At 43.6% G+C, this 25,187-nt stretch overlaps 1 protein-coding gene across 1 annotated transcript in view; it reads right to left on the bottom strand.

Annotated features, from left to right (window-relative positions):
• Nucleotides 1-4,986: 4,986 nt before the first annotated feature.
• Eps8 (epidermal growth factor receptor pathway substrate 8) overlaps nt 4,987-25,187 on the bottom strand; it is a 66,816-nt gene continuing 46,615 nt past the window's right edge. The window contains exons 17-20 of the mRNA XM_038319579.1: nt 17,127-17,349; nt 10,102-10,282; nt 8,853-8,982; nt 4,987-6,160 (exon numbers count right to left, since the gene is read on the bottom strand). Of these exons, the coding sequence (XP_038175507.1) occupies nt 6,047-6,160; nt 8,853-8,982; nt 10,102-10,282; nt 17,127-17,349 (648 nt within the window). The 3' untranslated portion in view covers nt 4,987-6,046. The remainder of the gene's footprint in view (nt 6,161-8,852; nt 8,983-10,101; nt 10,283-17,126; nt 17,350-25,187) is intronic.

The raw sequence follows: 25,187 nt of genomic DNA, 5'->3' as shown, positions 1-25,187 counted from the left end.
AAAGAATCAAAAATTAAAAAAGTGAAAATAGAGTTTTTTAAAAAGCCACATAAAGATAGAAAATATACAGAAATTCTGAATACTGTATATTATTGTGTTGTCTTTAAATTGTTTGCTGAGAAAGGAGCAACAGCTGCTAAAAGACATTTGTTTATAAATGCTGTTGGATTAATCCAACCTATATATTTAAAAAAAATCCCTGGACTTCAAATTTTAAGTCAAAAGATATGTTACTTTGAAGAAGAAGTTTTGCTTTTGTTCCCACCAGAAATGAGAGGCTGTGGATTCATTCTGGGCTAAGAAAAATAAGGCTTGGTCATGGAAGACCCCTGAAAAATCTCCAGTGGGAACCAATGGTCCAGATGATCCAACGTTTTAGAGCACGTCTGTTGCAGTTTCCGGATCCAGAACAGCTTCAAGGCTGCTGGATGAGATGATCCAGTCTCACAAAATACTCGTCAGGAATTGACCTTAATCCTAAATTTTCTTTGGGTTCCCATAATATTACCAGCACCCCTAATCAGCAGGAAGTAGCCTAGAAAACTATGCCCACATTCCCCCCAAAAATGAATTATGGATGTTTGTTTTTGTTTAGCATGTTTGAAAATTGTTGTGGATAATGGTCAGGAAAAAAGCTAAACAAAGGATATTAGATTCAGGGCCTTGTTTTGACAAAAGGGGGAAATGCTGTGGGATAATGGCTCTTGTATACTGAAAAGATTTTTCACTTGTATTGGTTTAATAAAACACTGATTGGCCAGTAGCCAGGAAGGAAGTATAGGCAGGGTGAACAGACTAGGAGAATTCTGGGAAGATAAAAGACAGAGGCACAGTTGCAAGCCAGATGCAGAGGAAGCAAGATGAGTATGCTTTACTGAGAAAAAGTACCAGGCCACGTGGCTAAACATAGATAAGAATTATAAGTTAATTTAAGCTGTAAAAGCTGGTTAATAATAAACCTGAGCCAATAGGCCAAGCAGTTTATAATTAATATAAGCCTCTGTGTTTTGGGGGGACTGAACAACTGCACAACTGGGCAGGACAGAAACGTTCCTCTACAGAAAAGAATGGCAGGGAAAGGGGACACATACTACAACTGAGTTTGGAACCTATAGAACATTACCCTTCTCTAGACATCACCTATAGTGAGCACAGCTGATGAGCTCATTATGTTCTGCTTGCCTTACCTAATGAAAACGTTAACTGAGCCTGACCTGGTAGGACAACTAACTAGGAGAATGAGGCTAGAGGCTCATAAGGTGATGGTCTATCTGAACAACATAGGGAGTTCATGGCTGGCCTGGGTAGCTTGGCTGAGAATTTGTCTCAAAATGAAAATACAAGGGGACATATATTCATGAGTAAAATCTTAACAGTTTTACAACCTCATATATAAGGGACGTTGACTTTTTGCCTGTGGGTTCTCTGTCTGGCTCTGGTGTGAGGAAAATGGGAGGTCTCAAAGAATGAATTAAGAAATGTTTTGCTTTTCAGGATTTTGAAGAGTTTTAGAATTTGTGTCTGCTTTTCAATAAAATATGCCAGTAGAGGCACCATTTCCAGGTGATTTCATTGGGGCAATACCTTCTGGGAAATTTCTGCACCCTGATGAGCCTCTCTGCTGACACAGCAATCCAAATAAGACCAACTAAAACCAAATTAGAAAATCCCAGGTTTAATGGATACAATGCTTCTGGATGGTTTTCCATCCCCCCCCCCCCCAAGAGGAAATGGGAAAGGAAGACTGGAAAACCACATGCCTGTTTTCTGGGGGCAGTATAAATATCCTGTGGGAATGGTCTTGAGCATCTCTGGGAGAGGGTTCATCATTTGGCGGGCTTTCTGAGATGCAGCAGGGTTTGGAGAGGGATGGGGAGTTTGGGATGAAGTTTCCACCTGACCATCCCAAACTCTTTGGGTATATGGATTCCAGGGACTGGGGTAAAGCTGCCATCAAAACATCCCTGTAGAAGGAACTGCGTCCCACCATCCGGCTAGCTTTACACCCGAAATAATTACACACAAATTGTATTCTTTTAAACACTGCCTGGCCCATTAGTTTCAACCTCTTATTGGCTAATTCTCACATCTTGCTTAACCCATTTCTAATAATCTGTGTAGCACCACGAGGTGGTGGCTTACCAGGAAGGATTCTAGCCTACGTCTGTCTCGGGTTGGAGAATCATGGCAAATGCCTTACTGCCTTCTTCCTCCCAGCATTCTGTTCTGTTCTGTCTTCCTTGCCTACCTATGTTCTGACCTATCAGGCCAAGCAGTTTTCTTTATTAATTAACCAATGAAACAACAGATAGACATATGACCCTCCTCCATCACATCCCAGACTCTTTGGCTATATGGATGCCAGGGGCTGGAGTGAAGCTTCCAGAAGAACATCCCAGACTCTTTGAGTATATGGATGCTGTGTGGATGCTGTTATGCCCAGATCACGGAGTTCCCCAAACCAACTAGGAGACTGAATCCTGTATGTAAAAGCAAAGAGCACTTATTCATATTCAAGTTAAAGATTCTTTGTGTGATACAGAGATGAATAGTTTGCATGGGTATGGATCTTGGTCTATTAATACAAAGTTAAATTCTGTTATATGTATATTTCTGCTCTTGATTAAGATATTATGTTTGTGCAGCTCATTTAAAAATGTGATGTATAATTAAGAAATATAGATTAACAGAGAGTCATCTATAATTGTCAAGCTTGTAGTCATGTTAGATTTTCTAGATGTACAGAGATGTAGTTCAGATGGATAGGCATTCTTCAAACCTTTCAAAGACTATAGAATATGGCATTTAAAATGTTTTAATAACTAAGACTTTTCATGATAAGAGGCACATCTGCTCCTGGCAGCACCAGTTACTTGAAGAGGAAGATGGGCATTGAAGAGGCTCCTTATGGAGTTTGTTAGCCATTTGGGCATAAAACTGCTCTTGCCTGGACTGCTTGATGAACTGGACATGCAGTACCCACAGAGCAATGACTGCTGAACTTGCCTAAAGTTGACCATCCTTCAGGGGTCCAGCTTAATGAAAGAGTCTGCCAGGCATTCTGCAGGATACAGAAGAAAGTGACTGACAATCTGCCAATATAGGCGGACCTGTCTTTGAAATTTCCTGCTTCATGGAAAAGTCTGTCAGATACTATGGGCCAGTAGGCTGAAGATGGGTGCCCTAACAGTACAGAAGAACTTTGGGTGACTGTCCAGGTAGTGAGATGTTCCTGTCAATTCTATAGTTTTGGCAGTTGCTTATAATGAACTGTTTATTTAGGTAACATTATATCCTTTTGGAGTCTTTGATGGAGTTGAAGAACATAGTTTTCTTTAGTTATGATAAAAGATAGATATAAATATTGTAACTGTAGTTCTTGTTTGATACCTGTTTTGTTATATGTAATTTTACTATGTTAAAGCTAAAACCTTCCTTTTTATTTAAACAGAAAAGGGGAGGTGATTGGGATTTCCCTCTGTATGTTATGAATACCATTGGTTAATAAAGGAACAGCTTTGGGACTATAGCAGAGCTATAAGGGAACAGAGATAGGTGAGGAAAACTAAATGGAATGCTGGGAGGAAGGAGGCAGAGTCAGAGAGAAGCCATGTAGCCCCACCAGAGCCAGATGGAACTTCAGCTGGTAAGCCACAGCCACGTGGAGATACACAGATTAATAGAAATGGGTTAAATTAAGATGTAAGAGTTAGCCAATAAGGAGCTAATGGGCCAAGCAGTGATTTAAATAATATAGCTTAATTAAAATAATATAGTTTCTGTGTGATTTTCGTTTTGGGTGGCCGGGACAAACAAGCAGCTTTCCTATAACATTTGAGTGTCCAATGTAATAGCATTCCATTGAGGGTGGGGTTTTTATAATAGCAGAGGTTGGGGTGAAGATTTCTAAGGTTCAGGACTCCTGATTGGCTAGCATTTGTCTAGGAGTATTCTGGTAGAAAGTGATTGGTGTGCGCTGGCAGGTGATCCCATCTATAATTGTTGAAACATTAGGAATTTCCTTTGGATAGTTTGTTCCTGGGTGGTGCCTGGATGGCATCAGTTTGTGGTCTTTCTTGGAAGCATGTATTGCCTTCGGGTAAACTACTGAAACTTGATCCTCTATTGAGCTTGTCATGGCTGGGTCCTATAGATGCCAGGCGCTGGGGCGAAGTTTCCACCAGAACATCCCAGGCTCTTTGGGTATACAGATATGAATCACAGCAATTCTTCTATGTTGGACCTGTTACTTCCCAACCAGGTTATCTAAGTATTTTGATTTTGATTTTAATTCGCTCTACAGATTTTTTTTTTGTCAACAAAGGCAGGGTTTATGGAATATAAGAGATCTAACTGGATTCTCCTTTGTCACCTCACAACTGCTCGGGATGATGGGGAGACAGATGGGTGGTGAAGGCTGCTATTCCCTTCATCATCTTTGCAAACTTGGCCCCTAGTCACTGCAGATTTCCAGATACAAATTTGCCTGGAGCAGTGATAAAAATGAATACAGAGTGTATGAGTTTTCATTCTCGGTAGCAACTGTGGCTTGATAGAGAGCGTGGACGATTAAACCAGAGGATCATGGGACAGCACCCGAGGTCATGCTCTACAGACACACACCGAGGCCTTCTTTCTGTGTAAGGGACATCTGCTCTCATTCTGTTAACCCACGTGCCCAGGCTACAAAGCAAACATTTTCATGTGGATGAGATAGAAGCTATTTATTTTAATATACAGCAAATACTGTTTATTGCAGACTCTTTCCAGCCGACTCAAGTGAAAAAGGCACTATGAAAAATTAATGAATCTAGATAATCTCTCTAAATGGATTTATGTTAAAATATACAACATTCTTACATAACATCTTCTTTATAAATGTGAAATAATATTACATTTAATGACAAAAATCGTGTTTCCAAAAATAACATTTGTTGAAGGTTAGCCATTTTTCTTCTCTCTATCTAGATTCTTTCATGGGGTTAAGGTACATGTAAATTAAGTGTCCCTTGTTACACAGATAAAACACATAAAATGGCCCGATATCCTTTTACTACTTATATCAATATTTATAACTGAGGCTTTCATTAAGCAAAATACTGTAATAAACAGCAGCGTGGGTTACTCTGAGTGATTGTGAATGTATATGACTTCTTCCCACTTGTGCTTTCTCATATTTAATTACACAGTATACATAATAAGCAGAATTTAAGCTAAATCAAAGCATAATCTATGCAAGATTTTGCAACTGACAGAGCTTCAAGGAACAAAGCGTTTTGAGAACGTACTATAGTCTCCTATCTGCACGTTCAAGGTCTGGCTATATTGTACAGTTCATTCAAATGTGCTATTTTTAAACGGTTGGCATTAAGAACTTTAATACACCTAAGTATGCTGTCATTAGGTATGTCAGAGGAGAGACCTAAAGTAGGCAGAGGGTAGTCTCGCTGAGCCTCCTCCCTGGATGACAGGTATCCCAGTCACAGAGCTGAGTGGGTAGACTTAGTCATCAATGGCCATATCTTTTCCTTGTTGCAGTGAGTAAATTTTCCATTGTCAAAATAACCCAACATAGATCACCTGATGAAGCTGGGAGAATTAATGGAGCCAAAGGAAGTGTACCTTGGGAAAATGGAAAAAAGTGCTTCCCAAGCTCAAAACAGTGTAATCTTTTTCTTTTTTAATTTAAATTATCTTTAAAATTCTTTTAATGACACTTGCTAATTCACCTGTATGGTGGTCAGAGGACAACTTGGAAAAGCTAGCTCTCTCCTTCTACCACATAGGTCCAGGGACTCGAACTCAGGTCATTGGGCTTGGCGGCAAATACTTTTACTTGCTGAACAACCAACCTCACCTGCCCACTTCTCAGTTTTTAACCAAAACAATGGGCCAAGAAGCAGCAAGTCCTCTGCTTACTCAGTACCCACTGTTTCCTTCTATGGCGATCATTTACATAGACCAGGCCAAGCGATTCGACATTCCCTTCGAGGCTTCTTAAAACAAAGTATGTCCAGCAAAGCCACGAGTGATGGCGCCCAACCCATCAGTGACTGCTTCCTTCATCGAACGACTCCACTCCCGAGTCGCTGGCAGCGGCGCTGATCTTCTCCTGACGTCTCCTCATGATTTCTTGTAACTCAGAGCTTCCGTTACTGTCCTGGAATAGAAACACGGAGCCGACAACACAGTTACTGGCGTGTGTGGTGTCTGTACTTATCAAATCATAGTTACTGGCGTGTGTGCTGGCTTCTCATTAATATTTTTTCTCTTTCCTTTGAGGTAGGATTTTACTATATATATGGCTCAGGCTGCCCTGAAACTCACAGAGACCCTTCTGCCTCTTCCTCTTAAGCACTGAGACTAAAAGGGTGTGCCACCATACCCAGCTCCACCTTAGTTTTCTGAGACAGAATCTCAGACTACACCTAAGGATCACTGATGTGGGATTCCCCTCTGTGTGCTATAAATACCACTGGTTAATGAACAAGCTGCTCTGGCCTACAGCAGGGCAGAATTGAGTAAGGCAGGGATTCCAAGCAGACAGAGGAGGAAAAAAGGCAGAGCCAAGGACCCACGTATCTGCTGGAGGAAAAAGACACCCATGTGCTGGCATCGGTAAACCATGAGCCTCATGGTAAAATACAAAATAATAAAAATGGGTTAATTTAAGAAGAGCTAGCTAAAAAGGCACCTAAGCTATTGACCAAGCCATAATTTAATTAATATAGCTTCTGTGTAATTCTTTCTGGTCTGGGCACAGCTGGAATTAATGAGCAGCTTCTAACTACAGCTCATTGGTCTGTTGGCCTGGCCAGTCCCAGGAATCCTCCTGTCTATGCTTCCCCAGTGCTTAGACAGCCATGTCTACCTATTACTTGGGCACTCGAGAGCTGAGCTAGGGTCTTCATGATTACAACAATCACATTATCAAATGAGCCATCTTTTCACACCTTCCAAAGAAGGTCAGTCAAGCAAGGCACTCATTACCACTGAGAGATTTTAAAGGGTGTCTTCAGAACACATTGTTTCCCTTCCGACAACTCTGCCCCTCTGATCGTGCCAGCTTTTTTCCCTTCCAAGGTCTCCCTACAATCCCTGGGGACCTTGTCCTTATTTCCTCTGATGATTGAAGGCTCTGGTAACAAGTGGGGGTGTGGTGTGGAGAGAAACTATGTGAAGAACTGGATCCAAGAAAGTGGCAAGGAGGGAAAGTGGCCAAGAAGCTCTTGGAAACTGGATCAGTTCCGCCTCAGTCAAAGCCCAGTAGAATCAGCAGCGAAGTAGGCCGGGAAGGCAAACATAGTAACAGGATATCCCGGAAGGAAGGGATCCGGAAACATTAAGGATACAGAATTTTCTAATGTACCCCTGAGAAGCAATTTATACATTGTTAACAAGACTGAAAAGTATGATGGTAAGAAAACTGCTTTAGGGAACACATGATTCTTATTCACACTCTACATAGGAAACGCAATCATCAAACTCAAATATAAAACCTTCCAAATCAATGTTGTAGAAGAGAACTCTCAGCATAACAGAATTTCGCTTGATGGGGAATGGTCACAGGATTATACACACGAAACTATTTTATCCTGAGTTATTTAACTGTTCAATTTACATAATATGCCTGCTAGGGATAATTAGCTATCCGTTTCATGTTGAATCCTGTATCCTTTTATTTGAGGCCAACTATAATTTTCACAAAAACTTTTAACTCTTACAGAGCCATCTTTGAAGAGGACAGCTTGAATACCTCCTGCTAAACAGACGTCCATTCACTCCTCAGCTGCTATGCAGACAGCGTTGACTAACACTTCCTACAGCTGTATAGTTTCCTTTCCCTTGGATTTATTTTATTTATGTGCGTGTGTGTGAGAGTATGTGTGTGCGTGCGTGCGTGCGTTCGTGTGTGTGCGTGTATTATATTTGCATGTGGAGTGTTCACACACAGGTCTGCCTGTGAGCACTCAGGGTCCAGAATAGCTGGCAGATCCCTCAGCACCGGAGTCAGAAGTATTTGTGGGATGTTTGCCTGATTAAGTGGATGCTGGGACTGGAACCCTGGTCCTCATAACTGCACACTCTTCTCCCTACCCCACAGCTACACGTTTTCAATATCCTTTCTTAGCATTCCTGATGATTCTAAAGATAGATAACTAGGCTTGGAAAATGCACCCAGAACTTTGGTTTGTTGGAGAAAGGATCCTTGGAGCCCCAGCAGTCCTTGAACTCACTATACACCTAAGGCTTGAACTAAGCTTTTTTTTGCCTCTACCTCCCAAGAGCTGGCTTATAGATGCACCATCACCCTGCCTAACTTGGGGATTACTTATTTTTATTTTTCTTTTGTCCACTTCCTGAAGCTGGTGTTACAGATGGCTACTGTGTGACCTTTAGTGGGTCCTGGGAACAGAATTCAGGTTCTCCATAAAAGCAGGGCATGTTCTTAACAGTAGGGTCATTTTTCTAGCACCCCACAACTAGGGTTCTATTTATTCATTGTACTGACATTTCTGAAGTAAATAAAAATGGGAAAAATAGTCCTTGCTTCCCAGACAGTTACTCAATTCATGTATGAATTTATTTTCTATTAGCAAAATTGAAGTTTTTATAGGAGCCTGTGCCATAAAATGAGAACATCGTGCTTTTGTTAATAAATCTCTACTTAGCCTGAAAGATAATCTTTTTGAAAACAGTTACCTATGGTATCTAGTAGCAGAGAAGGAAAAACTGAGACAAATTTAATTCTTCTTTTTAGTGAGGAGAAACTGGCCAATATGGACACGAACATTGGCTCCAGTTCTCACTCTCCAAAGACGACAAACACCAGCTCTGTTCACGGCTCTTACCTCCAAAGCAGCTTTCTGAACAGTGATTTGGCTAAAGACTCTGGCACCTTCCGGGCAGACGGACCTCAGCTCATCTTTATTGAGGGAAAAGAGTTGTGCTCCATTTAACACCCCCAGGCTATTGACAGTCCTGAAATACAGAGCATGAGGAAGTTACCAGAGGGCTGCAGATGTCAGCAAGAGAAAAGCGGCTGCTTCTTCTATCATCCTGCTTCAAGCTTTTCATTGTGAGCCTTGCTTTAACAGCTAAACCATCTCTCTAGCTATCTGTCTGTCTATCTGTCTATCTATCTGTCTGTCTATCTGTCTATCTATCTGTCTGTCTATCTATCTATCTATCTATCTATCATCTATCTATCATCCATCCATCCTTTATCTATCTGTTTTTCTTTTTTCCTTGACTGTTCACTTGATTTCACTTCTGAGGCAGGGTCTCATGTAGCCCAGGCTGGTTAGAACTCTGTAAGCAGCTCAGGTTGACCTTGAACTGCAGGTCTTCCATCCCCACCTCCCAAGAGCTGGGATGACAGGCACACCATCACTGTGTGTTCCATATCCTTAAAAGGCACTGCAGTGCTGAGACGAGGAATACCAAGAGACGTCCATGGCTGCGACCCAGAGGATCCTTTCACATAAAATGACTGGTGACCAAGCATCTAAAAGAATGCAGTGGGGTTTCTAAATCATGGACTCCCTTAGGCTTCTCTTTCCTGTTCCTAAGAGCAACAGAGCGCTTTCTCGTAACATGGCAACTAACAACTGAGCTTGGCTGTCAAATATGCCAAGGGAGCGAGTTTCTAAATTAAGATCCCTCAGGCATGTACTGTTCAAACATTTCATGTTACCAAACACACACAGAACATCTACAGACTTTTAGATCAGTGGTTTAGAAAGCAGTGAAGATACCTCTGATTGACAGCCCTGAGACACAAGAAGTCTTATGTCACACATCCTATGTGATACGGTCCTGCATAACATCACCTTACCCTGCATAACTGATGAGAAAGAATCAAATGCCTATAGTCCGTCCAGCTGGTAACAACTGCCCAAGAGACTGGTGAAGAAAATGAACTCTCAGCTTGAATTAGTCTCGTCCCTTTCCCCAGTTCTACCTTCTTCTTTGCTTTTAAACAGTTAGCCGCTATTTCCTGAATCTGGGAAAAAGAATGCCACCTAGGCTTTGACGACTTTGAAGAGTCAGGAGTGGCATGGAAGGGACCCAACTGCGAAGGAGGCATGCGACACTCACACAGGGTTGAATCCTTTTGACTGCAGCCAGGTCTTGACTTCCTCCGGGGTGGAGTCGTAAGTGATATTGATCACCGGCACGTTCTGCCGTGGCACGTGGAACTTCCTCTGTGCGGCACTGCGCCCGATGGTGAGCCTCTGGAAGAGCTCATCCTGCACCTCTTCCATCTGAGACTTTCTTCCTGAACGCCGGAAGGGAGCAGACATGTTCAAAGATCTCTGCCATGATATCCCCTCTAGAACCTCATCCCTAATCATCCCCGGACCCGAGAGATGTGCAATCCCGGGTTCCTGCCATCCCTTCACCTGTACCTCAACCCGGTATAAATTATTAAAGTGACTCTCTGGCCCATCTCTTTGCTCAGGAGTCTCCACAGGCTGTGCCTGCGCCTGCTCAGTTGCACGAGGGACAGCAGTTAAACACCTCCTGTTTGGTTATTGATCAGGATCCCCGCTAGGCTGCCATGTCTCCGATGATCATTTCTACACAGCCCTAAACCAGTGATATCTCATCTAGACTTGTCTAGACATCCTTCTGGGGGCAAAGATGGCGGTGGTCAAGGGAGAAGGCTGCTGTCATATTGCACCAGGTTGACACTTGGAACCCAAGACACATTGTACAGTGCCCTCGCAAGCCTCCCATAACAGATTGAACCATATGGAATCATCCCTTCTCAGGCGATTATTTAATGTCCATGGCTTATTCTGCAGACCTCCAACCTAGTTTTCATCCTCACCCTAATGACCTCACTTCCTAACTTAGGAGTAAAATAGAGTATATAAAAGAGAGCCCCCAAAATTGTACAGTGGGTTCCACAGCAGCCTGGTCTGCACAGTGGGACCGTGACTCAAAATAAGTAAAGAATAATCTGCACAGGTTTCCCCAATGGTTCTTCCTGCCAATACTTGCTCCCATAGACTGGCTTCCTCCCTATCACACTGGAGAGCTACACTCCTTCCCAGCCTGCACTCCTTAGGCCAGCCCCACCCTCTGCACTAGACCTTGTGTTCAAGGCCTATTCTAACCCTCTGAGGTAATTTATCTCCTGCTTATCCCGTGTCTTATCCATTTCCCTCTTTCCTGCTTCATTTCACCCCCACACAGAGACATTCCTCATTTAGTGGTCTCTCTCTTTTGGATCATGTTTTCCTCCCAGCTGCTCCCCACTTCTCTGTTCCCTTGTAATCAGGAATCCATGAGAAGGGGCCTGTATGAGCATCACGCAAGCCTGCTCCTTTCTTCTTTGTAAGGATCACTGCCCCTCTCTCTCTCTCTCTCTCTCTCTCTCTCTCTCTCTCTCTCTCTCTCTCTCTCTCTCTCTCCCCCCCCACTGGCCTGAACTCCAGGAGCCAGTTCCTTCCCAGCTGCCACCTCCTTCCACCCAATGCCTGTGCCACATGGTTCTGTCTCAAAGCGCTTCCTCCCGGGGGCCATGGAATGTCTCTGCTCTCTGTTTGCCTCTGTGTTTCTGCCTTCTTTCTCAGTCTCCACACTCTCTGAATCTTCTGGCTTGTTGGAACACTGGAGAAACACCGCAGAGCTCCCGCACCCAATCTGGAACAGGAATCCAACAGATGTGAATGCAGCAGGGTGGGGCGTGTTCTGACCTTTCCTCTGAGACCCTGACAACCACCATGTTACAGCCATCACACTCTAACCAGGTCAGGAAACGGAGAACAAAGAGAAATGATCTAAGAGACACGGACAATTAGAGTAGAAATTAGCTAGAACCAGACAGTCTGAGTTTCAGCCCAGGTCTTTTCTATACTCAGGTCCCTGAAACCACCGTTGACGATCTTTCCCATCATCCTTCCCTCCTAGCCATGTGCTTATGAATGAGCATGGAGTTATGAGAAAAATGGCAAGGATATGAAATTATATCTCTATGTATCAAAAAAATACATGTGTGCACTTTTAGGTATATTGTTACCTGTTACTGTTTTCAAGAACTCAGAACTGATATAATAATCCAATTAACTAATTACCTTGGCAGGTGGCAATGACCTGGTAGCTGAGGGAACTGTTTATGTCATTCAGAGAAGGTGTTTGGTGTCTTTGGAAAGTGAACTGTGAAATAATTAGCGTTAATAGAGTCTAATCTGTAGTAGAGTCTTCAGTATGCAGGAAACATTTCTAATTAGTTTCTTCTTTGACAGTTTCTTATATGTATACAATATGTTCTGCGCATATTCATCCCTCTACCCTCTCCTTCCTAATTGTTACCCTCCCCCTCTCCTGCAGTCATTCTGCCTCTAGGTCTTCTTATTTTGTGTTTGCTTTGTGCACCATTGGGTTTACCTAGGACCACTCATGTGGGCTTGAGGTGAAGCTAGCCCCTGGTGCACTGGTAACTCAGCAGTGGTTACAGCTCTAAAGACAATGACTTCATGTCCCCCATCAGCCATTGGCTGTCACAGCCTCTTGGAAAGAGGATCCCTTCCCCAAATAGGGGAAGAAGAAGTTAATTAAGAAAGAACAAAAGAAAAATGCAGGAAGAAAGAAGGGAAAGGACCCTGTCGATGGATATAAATAAAACAGTGCCTGTGCTTCTGTAGCTGTTTTAAATCACCGAGGATGCTAGCACGCAGGAAATAGGTCTGCCTCAAAGCAAACAAGAAAATACCACTCCACTGAAATACCACCACACCTTCTTATCCACCAAAGAGGCCACAAGTCCACGTAGCCTTCCTGGGGCATTACAGAGAAACCTCTTTCTAGAATGCTCCAGGGTTTTGGTTTCCACTTTCAAAGCTTTCCCCTAACAACAAAGCAGATGAGCATCACACCCCTTCCCACAGTGACAGTTCTGATTACAAAAGATTGAACTCAAGTCAAAGGGCTCAGATGTCAAAGGACTGAGCAAGAAATGAGAGCAAACTAACAAGTGGGCATCTTCAAAAGCAGCAAGAGGGGATGCTCTCTGGATCTTTGACAAACTAATCTGAATGGCTTACGAGATGCCTGGCTCCACCCACCTCCAAACAGCTCATCTAAACAATGCTCCATTGCAGCAAAGGTGGCTTCACTCCTGCAGTGTGTGTGTGTGAGATTCATGTGTGTGATGTGTGTGTTGCATGTGTATGTGCATATGATGCATGTGTGTATCATGCCTGTGTGTCATGCATGTGTGCGAGATGTAGTTGTGATGCATGTCTGTGATGTGATGCATGTATTGTGTAATGTGTGTGTATATGTGTGTGATACATGTCTGTGATGTATGTGATGCATGTGCGTGTGATGTGTGTGATGCATGTGTGTGTATATAATGTGTGTATGATGTGTGTGTGTGTGTGTGTGTGAGAGAGAGAGGCATGTGAACTTGGTTGTGCTGTGCACCCTGCATGCTCCTATGTAGGGTAAGAGCCAGATGTCTTCCCAATTCACTTCTCAAGTTACATTTTCAGACAGGGTCTCACTGAACCTGGCACTTGCCGTTGTGGCTAGCGGACTGAGGAGCTGCATGTCTCTGCCTGAGTGAAGCTAATGGCCACGCCTGGCTGTTCATGTGGATGCTGGAGCTCAAACTCAGGCCTTCACATTGCACAGAAGACGCTCTGCCCAAACACACCTCCCACCCTTTGCTGAAATTTAAAACAGACATTTGCTATCATGGCCTTGTCTACGGCCATAGTATATGCGTACGTTCCCACTTCCTTGGCCTTTTCATTTTATTTTTATCAGAAGTTTGGGGAACAAACAAAGAATGTCATGGCAAGGAGCTCATCTTGAGAGAAACATGGACCTCAAAACACACACAGTTATGCCATCTGCTAAATGACCATGAGAAAGCCCTGGCCTTTGTTCAGAAAAAAAAAAAAAAAAACTGCTCCAAAAATATGCTATCGGGAAATATTCATTTATACAAAGAAATAAATTTATTTAATGCCAAACTATACTCTCGCACTCTGGAGATATCTTAAAAAGGAATTTTACATGAGCAATTATGTTAAGGAAACAAGCCCATGCGCTAATTTGGGGAGTGTTTCTATTCTACAGACCCCGTGACCTTTTCACGTATGAAAAGCAGATTTGATTATGATGAGTCTCAATTATCAGGAGAGTCCACTTATGTAAAAGAATTCAAACTATGCATCTTCCCCACTAGGTTCTTGCGTTTCTTCAAGTGGGACAAAGAACAAGCCATTCCAGGCCATGTGTTGTTCCAGAAGGGGACTGGAAGCCTCTGAACTCTGACCCCAGGCCTGGAACAGACTGCCACTGTGTCAGAGATCACGGTACTGATGTGTCACACAGAGATGTGTGCAAACTTGTGGGAAGGAGAAAAGAGCAGTTGTTTCTCAGAGGGAATGTTCCCCAGGGAAATAAAATATATTCATAGAACTTTCCCATCTGAAAACTCTTTCTCTGGGTATCTGCGAAAAACAAGCATCCCTCTAAAAGCTCACACATATTTTGAAAAATTTAGTAGCATATTCAATTGGTTAAACACCTTTTCACACTCATAAACAGCTATTTCTGATAAAGAATTAGTTGCTTTCCCAAACTTTTATTTTCCTTTTATTATATTTTCCATGTATTTATTTATTGGTGTGTATGTGCATATATGTGCATGTGTTTGTGTCTGTGTGTGTGCACGTGTGTGTGTTTGTGTCTGTGTGTGTGCGCTCGCATAGGTAGGTTGGAGGTCAGAGGACAACACAAGAGAATTGGTTCTCTCTTTTTAGCCATGTAGGTTCCAGGGATTAAATTCAGGTCGGGCTTAGAGGCAAGCACCTTTTCCTATTGCATCATTTTGCTGGTCGCTCTGCATTATTCTAATGAGGTCAAACATGACTAAAAAGGTGATTTGAATCACTCATACTTCAGAGATAAAATCCTGCAGCTATGGCTCTTGGGGGAAATGGCACTGACAATTTAGGAATGTAGTTTGAACCGGAGCCTCTGGCTATGACATCAGCTATGAGATCAATAGTCGGATACAGGTACATGGATATCAGAGATGCGGTTCTGCAGTCAGGCTAAGTTGCAGGTCATTCCTGTTCTGACAACATTAATAGTATGAAAGGGAATGGAAACAGGTTGATCATTTATAGGAAAAGTAATTTGATAAAGAGAGAAAAGTCCAGACCCTCGGGAGGGGCAATGAGACAAAATGGTTGATCTGTTTTTCACACAGCATGTCCACTTTCTATCAAGCCTCAGATACAGGAAATGGCTTCTTGGTTTTGACTTTCCAAGTTTTCTGTAATGAGTTCCTGTCAGGCAAATTGACTTGCAATGCTTTATAAACATAGTTAGACCTGAAGCAGATATGTATAATACACAAGGTACAGCAAAACTCTCAGAATTACCTTCAGCTTCCAAAGTAACAACAACAGCAACAAAACAGACAAACTGAAGTTGTCATGTCTTTAATTTTGCTTTTCTTACTGTTTTGAGAAACCATTCTCAAAAAGACCCTGTTTTAATTAGTGAAAATACGTGAAGTTCAAGTTTACATGAAATCTGTGTTGGAAGCAAACAGAAGGTGATGCTGGCGGGTGTTTATGTTAATGTGATGGTGTATGTACCTAAGCTGACTTAGGGGCACCTCCAGTGCAAAGAAATCCACGAATGCAGCGAGAACCAAACTTCTGTCTAAGGGGAAATGAAGACACACGTGCTTTCTGCGGGTAACCTACGGAAAAAGGGACACGCACACACGTTTTTCCTGATGGTGACCCTGGCTTTTACTTCAACTTGGTCTTTTACTTGACAATCTCTCTTACATATATCCATCACTCCCCTGCTTAAATCCATATTCCAATATTCAGGGACAACATGACCACACATGGTTCTTTTATACCCATTTCTCCTCTGTGTCCCTTTTCTAGACGGCCTCTTCTTTGTGGCCTCCACACGGTTACAAGGTTACAAATCCCCACACAGCCACAGCTACACAGTAGCTCTTCCACACAGCGCTCTCTCTCTCTCTCTCTCTCTCTCTCTCTCTCTCTCTCTCTCTCTCTCTCTCTCTCTCTCTCTCTCTCTCTCTCTCTCATACTCTGCTAGGTTATGCATTCATTCTCTGCTCACTGACTCTCCCTCATTCACTCTCTTCTTCATCATTCCCATTTCTCCCTCCCACAGCAGCCTTCTCTCAACACGGCCATTCCTGCTCTGCCGCTCTCTGCTCCTTACACCGCTGCTCTCTGCTCCTTACACTGCTGCTCTCTGCCTTTCGCTCTACCCTCTGCTTTTAGCCCTGCTCCTCACAGTCAGACTCTGGACAATTCTGTTACATTTTCAGGGCCCAACCCATACTCCTAACACATGTAAAGTCACGTAGTTTCTCTCGGGCTATAGGAATGTGGCAATGACCGACCAGTGAGCAAGTGGCCTTGCACGCAGCTCTAAGCTGGGACAGTTCTCAGGCAAACACTAGGGAGCAGACAGAGGGAGATGGGACCGATGAGGAGATGACAATGATAGTAGCAGACATTCCTGACTGCTTACGCTGGTCAAAATCAATCCCAGTTTCCAAGCTCTGCGCCACTGAAATTTCCAATTGCCTGCACGATGCAGGATATTGGCGAACACCCCTGACTTCTGCTTAGATGTCAGTAGCTTGTGACAACCAAGAAAACAAAACATTCCTCAGGGAGAGGGAGATTGAGCAACCCCACACACCTCCATCCCTACCCCCACTAAATACTTTGCTTGTATCATCTCAAATCTTCACACTTGTCCTAGGAAATGCAGCTCTGTTTTCCCCCACTTTCTACATGCTAAAATACAGAGCAGATCATTAAAACCTTGAAATATTGCAGGTAGGAAGTAATGCTCATGAATCCAACATGTCCAACATGTCCGGTTCGAGCAAGTCTACATTCAATGACCATGACACAGGAGATGTGTACAGACACATGCCTTAGAGATGTGAGAAAATGACCCGCTTCTCAGAGACACTCAGAGATTAAGAAGTCAGGAGGAACTATCCATGAAGTATAAGTGATACTTATTTACCTCTAACAACATTTAATACGAGCAGACCCAGTGAACTGGGTTGCCCCCAGGAAACTTACGGTCCACTGGGAGTTGTTTGTATCGCTGGCTGTCTCGCGCGATGCTGCCCCCACTCTCGCTTGAGCTGCTGTTCTGACGGGTGATGTTTGCTGGAACCTTGGGCACAGGAACAGGTGCTGGTGCAGAAGGGGGGAGGGGGACTGGAACGGGTGCTGGTGTTGGAGGGGGTGACGGGGCAGAAGGAGCCTCGGCTGATCTTGGACCATACTCCATCCTTTGTTTCTACAAAAAGACAACAATTAACTTGAAATGTGTATGTGTGGATAAATAGATATGAATGGGTGTGTACATGTGTGTATGAACTCAGACTGGAAAATGAGGTACAAATTGACACGGTACCACTGGATATTTATTTGTAAAGTTACCTGTGCCATTCCCTAATATATACGCACACTTTTAATCCAATATGATATCGCCTTTATTAAAATCATCTCTTAAAAACTCTACTATTTGTTCAAAGTCAGAGTGTGAGTTTCACGAGAAGCTCAAACCAGGAGTGAATAATAATCATAATGTAGGACAAGAAAAAATAAATAAAAATAAAAAAATACAGGCCAAGAAAACTAAGTTTGGGCTTGAACTTACAGAAGACGATGTCAGGTTAAAAATACTCTATTTCACAATTTAAACAAATAATCATTTCAATGGAGTTGAAAATCAAGAACATTAAGCATCACCCACTCCTTGTTTTTAAGGTAGGCTACAGTCAAAGGACTTTAACTCTGCTGTTTCCGAGGAGATTTGAGAGGAGCAAGGTGTTAACTTGAGACTAAAGGAGCTGGGCTTTTAAAATAAGCATGTGTGGGCTGCTGTTAGTAACATTTGCACGGCCCTTCCTACCACTGTCTTACAGTAATTTCCTCACATTAGAAATTTCCTTTATTAAATGGGAATACATAGGGTGGGTGATTTTAAGGATAAAGGCACAATCAGTCCTTCAGGCTGGGGGGAAGATCCATGGTAGAGCATTTGCCCTACATGCAGAAGGCTCTGACTTCACCCTTGGACCCACAAAAAAAGAAAAGAGGAAGGGGAAATGGAGTAGGAGGGGAGGGGAAGGGAGAGGAGGGGAGGGAGAAAGGCATGTGCATGGGGATTCATATTTTAAAAAGAAGATGTAACTACACAAGCAGGGCTATGATAAAACAGTATCTCTGTGTATTTCCTATTCAACACAATATCCAAGGCTTTAAGCATAGGTAACATAATTAACTACAGGTAAGAGACTCCGAGGTCTCAATAGGCATATCTTTGCAGAGCCAAAGATGCAAAGCTATGATGGAAGTGAAGTTTAAATACTGAGCCAGCACAATTCCAATTAACACTGAAGCTCGCCACATAACATGCAAGAGCGAACCTTCTGGAAATCTGGATCTTGCGTTAAGACAGTATTTACTTTTCACTTCTAAATTAGCCCAAATATAAGACAACTCTGATTTTGAAGCAAGTCCCCCATTCCACAGAGATCAGAACCAGAGAAACACACAGCACACACTACTTTAAAATTAAATCGTCACGCACAAAACAACACACTGACCGCCAGGGTTCCTTCCCAGGAAGAGACTTCATAGTCGTGGGAAGCTTCGTGGGAAGGGGCCCTTGGCCCGTGCTGCGGTTTCTCCAGGGCTGCGGCTCACACACCAGCCAGCAGTAAGGATGGGAGAGATCCATGCACAGAAGGGCCAACACTGAAGGAGGGCTAGTCCGTGCCGCCCGATAGTGAGGGGAGGAAGAGCCGGAGGTGGGGAAGCCACAAAATTTAGCATGAGAGGAACAGAATTTTGCTTTTCCCAACACCCAGTCCTAGAGATGCTCCTCATATATTCAGTAATAATGTCAGAAAGCATTGCTATATTACTATAAACCCCTCAAGATATTTCTCTTATATTTGGGCTAAAGAATATCTAAAGCAATCAAACAAAGCAAACATCACCAAAAGCACTACTTAGCACACGCCAAAGCCACTTAATATACATGCTGCGTCCCCTAGACAAGCCTGTCCTTTAAAGGTTTGATGAAATCATGTCAATGTCTCCAAAGTGTCAGAATTTAAATGATTGTTTTTAAAGCTTATGCCAAAAAAAAAGCTACAAGCTCCGAGTGCTACAATATGATTCATTTTTTTTCTGCTTCCATAAAATCAAGAAGAGCTAGTGTTTTTCTATCTGTGGAATCATTCTGTGAGAAGCTCAAAACAACATGACAGTGTCGTAGTGAAGCCCAGAGACGGGCTCACCATGTGTTCGGGTCTCAGGTCATTCACCCTCTTCTGCTGCACAGGTGACAGTACCAACAGATCTCACTCAACAACAGGTCAAAAACTTAGGCCCCTATGGAAACGTCCAAAGCCATATAAAGACATTTTTCATGAGTTCGGCCAGAGTTATGATAACTTGCATATTTCCCTCTCCATTTAGTCCCTTCTGCCTGCCTCATGCCTTCAACCTCTGACAAGAAGGGAAAAGAGGAACAGACCTCCAAGCCCTGCAACGCATTCTGAAAGTCACCCAGGTGGTACTGATCCCTGGCTCCTCTGTCCTGAGCCCCTCCCATCAGCTCTGCTCCTCTCTATCTACTGCCCATGCCTGCTCTTGCTTCACATTCCTGCGCTCGGCTCTTCCTGTGTGGAGGCACAGACCCAGTGACTCCCACACCTCAAGCCATGGAAGACCTTCTTGGGCATGGCTCGTTTGGAACCTTTTGTTCCTGCGCCAAGGAGGCTGAGGCTCGGATCCTATAAGAGGCCATGGTCTGGGCTTTTCCCAGGAACCACCACTGACATCCCGCATCTCCACAGACCCCTCAGGTTGTGGCAGCCGCATCACAGGGTGGAGACCCACTTCTGTGTAACACTGTCACTTCCTGAGTCCCAACCACCCTCTCTCACGAACGCCGGCAGAGCTCCACTGTAAACAAAGTATCCTGTGTGTTTCTCTGAAGGAAGTCAGAGTGGCTCCGCCTCATCAGAAATGTACTTTCCTACTACTGACAGTTAAGCTGGAGTGAGTCACTTTTCTTCAGTAACCAAAACGGAGTGAAAATTCTCGAGCACTAAAGTGATTAGAGGTGAGTGCTGGATTCATGCAGCGTACTGCTTCAGAGAGGAGGTTATGCAAGTAAAAGCCAACCAAGCCATTGGCATAGAACTGTTCTTAAAGCGCTGTTCTACGCCGAGTTGTACTTTTCGCCCTTTAAATTTGGCCTCTCCGAAATTCTGCCACGAAAACAGCACAGCTGGAATATTTGGAGGGTGTTAAGTCTAGAAACCGAATCAAAAAAAAAAAAAAAAAAAATTACAGGAAGAATTGCCAGGAGGGAACGGAGATGAGTTACCTCTGACAGCTCGCCAAGTAATTGCTATTAGGGATGGAGCAAATCACATTAAATGAGAAAATTAACACGGGAGATGGAATTGAAAGAATATCAATTATAATTCACATCAATGAACAGAAAACATGAACAGACTGTTTTTTGACAGCAAAATTACCTACCCACAAGCCAGCCAGCAAAGGAGCTCGTAAATACATAATTAATCCCCACACCTCTTTACCCATCTTCCAGCTCAGCACTCAGAGACAGAACACCCCAGTAAGCACTCAGAGCATTGGAGCCTTTTGTGCAGAGTATGATAGGTTCATTCTATTCACATCTTACAAAGGACACACTCAGAGTCAAACATGCAACCACAGCGAGATTGTGATTACAGGATTGGGGTGGTAGGCACAGAAGATGGAGGGAGGGGTGCAGGTCCTATGACAGGAAGTAGTGGATGTGTATTGTGAACAGAAACTCGAATGCGCAGTAGGAGGGTCGTTCTCAATAACCGGACACTGGAATCAGGTTTGCTAACTGAGCAGGCTATGGTTGCTCATGTTGGGGGGAGTAGGTAGCTGTGTGAAATGATATGTTCATTCTCTTACTTTTGTGATAATTTTAATTTATTGTGTGTGTACTTTGAACATCTTTTATGTATGCATGCATGCATATGTACATATACATGTGTGTATGTATGCAAAAATGTGATTATTCAACAAAAATGATAGGCGTTTTTGTTTAAGAAGCCTGCCTCTAACTAATGGTCCCCTGATGGGCCTCTATAAATAATTCAGAACAACTTGTAAGCATATGTATTAAAAGGAAGCTGGCCTGGCTGAAGAACGCGAGTGATGTTAGCCAGATGCCACTTTCTGTCCAGCTGTTATTCCAGCATCTGGACTGAGTTTTAACAAGGCATGGATGAGATGGGCTAAACTCAATACTACTGTTGTTGGTTTAACAGCCACCTCTAGAGAATATTCCCACTTTCAGTTCTGAGCTCTTCGAACGGATCCATAGAAGAGAAGAAAATTTGATGACACATAGCCAGACTTCTAGTTCACAGCCAAGCCCATGGGGACTGAGAAAAATAAAATTCTTTCTCTAACGGCACACAGCTTGTGACAGAACCAAGGCCAGAATAAAAACCAAATACCACTAGAGTGGGCTTTTCACATGGCACCACAATAGCCAAGAAAGAGTGGGTGGTGGAGTCATCAGATTTAGAATGGCTGGACAGCTGTCATTATTTTTCCCCCTTGGCGGAGTAAGAAAAACAACAGAAATAACAAACATAAAAACTCAACACTTGACAATACACAGAAGCATTCTTTAGCCCAGCTGTGGTAGTATCAGAAATAAGATGGGGAGGAAGTCATTTCTGTTCCTCACACAGCGGGGATCCATGGGAAGAAGTCTATCCACGAGATGGCCAGTGCTAGCCTGGGAATCAAGTTAAAAAAAAAATAATCTTTCCCTGGCAGTAGATTCTGGATGAAAAGAAAGCACCTGGGGGCCATCTGTGGCCCAGAGAAGAGACCACAAAGCTCTGGTGAGTTCTAAATTTTAACAGAAAGCCAGACCACTTTTCTGTGACCATCAGATAGCATTCACTCCCCTCTCTGGTGGCTTCACTAAGACACAATACACACACACACACACACACACACACACACACACACACACACACACAAACTCACACCATCATACACATACACCATCTCTCTCTCTCTCTCTCTCTCTCTCTCTCTCTCTCTCTCTCTCTCTCTCTCTCTCACACACACACACACACACACACACACCATCATACACGTACACTATCACATGCACACACACACTCACAACACACACACACACACACACACACACTTTTGTAAATTCTCCATCACATCTCTTTCTCTTGAATTTTTAAAATGCTGCCAAAGCCATGGGGAGGAATCTGTCTTGAGAGAGCTGTTAAAAATCACTCCAAATGTGAGGATTATCAAATCACCTAGACTCCAAGGGACTTCAGGTGACAATTCAACACCTGGTACTTGCTGCTCCAGGTGTGAGGACCCCTGCCCTCAGAACGGAATCCCAGACAAAGATGTGCACCAACAGACAAGCGCTGCTGCCCTTGGGCCACTAGGGACCGCTCCCCAGAATCCTTCCGAACCAGAAACAGAAGGGGAAGAAGATGAGAAGCAGGACTGCATCCATTTAAAAACACCAAGTGAGCCGGAGATGCTGACCAGAAGCAGTTTACGTCCAATTCCCGTCTCCCGAGACTCACAGAATGCCCACTTTGCCAGTCCGTCATACCTTATGCACAGATTTCTAAAGTATTGCAAAAACAAAAGGACAAATAAGGGCAATCGATGGACTCATGGGGTGGGGCGGGGGGAGGAGTCACTCTAAGATGTGCTCAGAGCTCATGACCCTTCGAGTACTTAGACAACAGAACCCTGCTAAAACAAAAAGAGATGGTGACATTTCCAGACCCCTCCCTGGAATAACGAGAGCATATCAGGACACCAGCTCTGGATCCACATGGCTGGGTCCCAGGTCTGGCTTCGTACTGCTGTGTAACTCGGAGCCTCTTATTTCTCCTCTGCCCAAGTTGGCTACGTGATATATACCTATATCATTGGGTTGTTGCGGGACTTCAATGAGACATATGTATGGAGAGCTTAAAGAATTCCGGGCTCAGACTGACAGCTTTATTGATGACTCAGCAGGTATCATGCTGTGGTGTGGCACCGCACCCAAGGCTATACACTGTAGTCCAGGCTGGACCAGAACTAATTTGCAGTATAGACTGGCCTCAAATTCCAGAAATCCTCCTGCTCCCACCTCTCAGGTGTAGGGATGATGGTTATGAGTCACCAAATCTTCCTTTACTTCAGAAGTCTGATATGAGTGTGTGGAAGGGGAGAGAGACCTGTAGGGTGTGATGGAAGTCACTGCTCTTCAAAGAGCGAAGCAACAGGTGACCTGGAGGCAGGTGTGCTGCTGGCTTCTGCAAAGGAACCACGGAGTGGTGGCCTTTCTACCACTCTTCTTACCAACAGCAAGATGCTGGTACTGAACAAATCCATGACTGGAAGCATGAAAGGAGAGGAAGACACGAACCCAAAGCTACTCGAGTTCTGAACAGTGAGGGTCTGAGCATCCCTGGACTCTACCAACACATGGGAGGGACCTCGTCATTCTGCAGTGAGCGCTGGTTTTCTCAGATAAAGGAGTCTGTGATACAGTCACAGAGATAGGCAGCGGGTGGGACATGGTTCTGAGGGGTTTTCTTTCCTATCTTACTCCACTCTTTTCAGAACGATTACAAGTTCATTAAGAACAGGAATCCCTTGAGAGAAGCAGGGATGGCACAGCAGGCAGGTAAGAGATATGGGGGAGGGGAAGAGAAGAGGGGGGCAGAAGGGAGAGGAGGGAGAAGAGAGGGAGAGAGCACACACACACACACACACACACACACACACACACAAGCACTCCTCCACATACATTTCTGCAGTAAGACTGTGAGAACAGCCAAAACACGCAACCTTCCACCGTGGCCACAGATCTCTCTTTACAGTTTCAGCACTGACTCCTGGTTCGTGTGAACACTTAAAAAACAGACTTGTCACTGTGCCGAAGTTGACAAAAATGTAAGATGAGGTTCTGTGAAAGAACAGAGTCAGGGAGGGCGGGTGTCGTGATCTCTCCAAGGACTGGTTTTGCCTGTGGAGTGTACTGATCATCTGGGTTCGTTGTAGCCAGAGGCAAGCTTGAAACAGGCAAGTCAACACACAATTCGGGCCAGGAGTCACAGCTGAGGGAAAGGCAAGCCCATAGTTGGGAAAGAATGGGAGTCCCTAGTGGGGGCAGATACTCAGAATACACATTATTTGTAAGTTCAGTTAAGTCACCTTATTTTTGAGTTTAATCTGTTCCTAGGAATCATGGATACAAGCAAAATTCAATCTGAGCAATTTTTTTTTAATGCAGACTCAGAAACTCTTGGGTCTGTTTGTCCGTGTGGTCAAATAGTCCTTTGTAAACACTTTATCAGTGGTTAGAATGTTGAAAAATCCTGACTTCTCGAAGGGCAGGTATTTCAGACACACATTTCAAGCATCTATGACCTCACTGTTAAGAATAAGATCAACAGCCTTCCAGGAGAGAAAGCAGAGGACTGGCACGCATCCTCTGGAGAGAGGCCTTACATCATTGTTAGACAACCACATCTCACACGTAGAAAAAGAGGAACTTACAAAGGAAGAGGAATGGAAAATTAAGTTAGAAAAGTCACTGCAAAATCCACGGGAAACACAGCAGACCATACCTTGAATAATTCAAATTCCTTCTTTGGCATCAAAAGCTAATGACAAATGATTGGCATAAATAAGTACATATGTCATGTCAGCACAGGGAAAAAAAAAAACAAGATACCAAGCACAGGAAACAGACTTCTACCGCCATCACTTTACACAGTGACAACATACAGAAAAACACTAATGTTTTATCTTCTTTTTCTGTTTCTTTTTTTGAGTCAGAGAGTCCTACTCTGTCAGCCCAAGATGACATCACAGTCCTGATGATCCAGCTTCTGTCCTCCTACATCTGGGAAGATGGAATGCATCTCCACACCGAAGGATAAGAATTCTTTATATCAAGTGTTTGCTTGACTCGTGGCTTCTAATAAGGCCAAAGCCCTCTAGGAAGGGACAAGGATCTACTGGGGGCTGAGTGTCACAAGGAGTTCCAAG

Source organism: Arvicola amphibius, chromosome 2 (genome assembly GCF_903992535.2).
Source record: "Arvicola amphibius chromosome 2, mArvAmp1.2, whole genome shotgun sequence".
NCBI classification, from domain to species: domain Eukaryota; kingdom Metazoa; phylum Chordata; class Mammalia; order Rodentia; family Cricetidae; genus Arvicola; species Arvicola amphibius.
The sequence above is the reverse complement of the archived record's forward strand: the minus strand, read 5'-3'. Positions and strand labels throughout refer to the sequence as shown.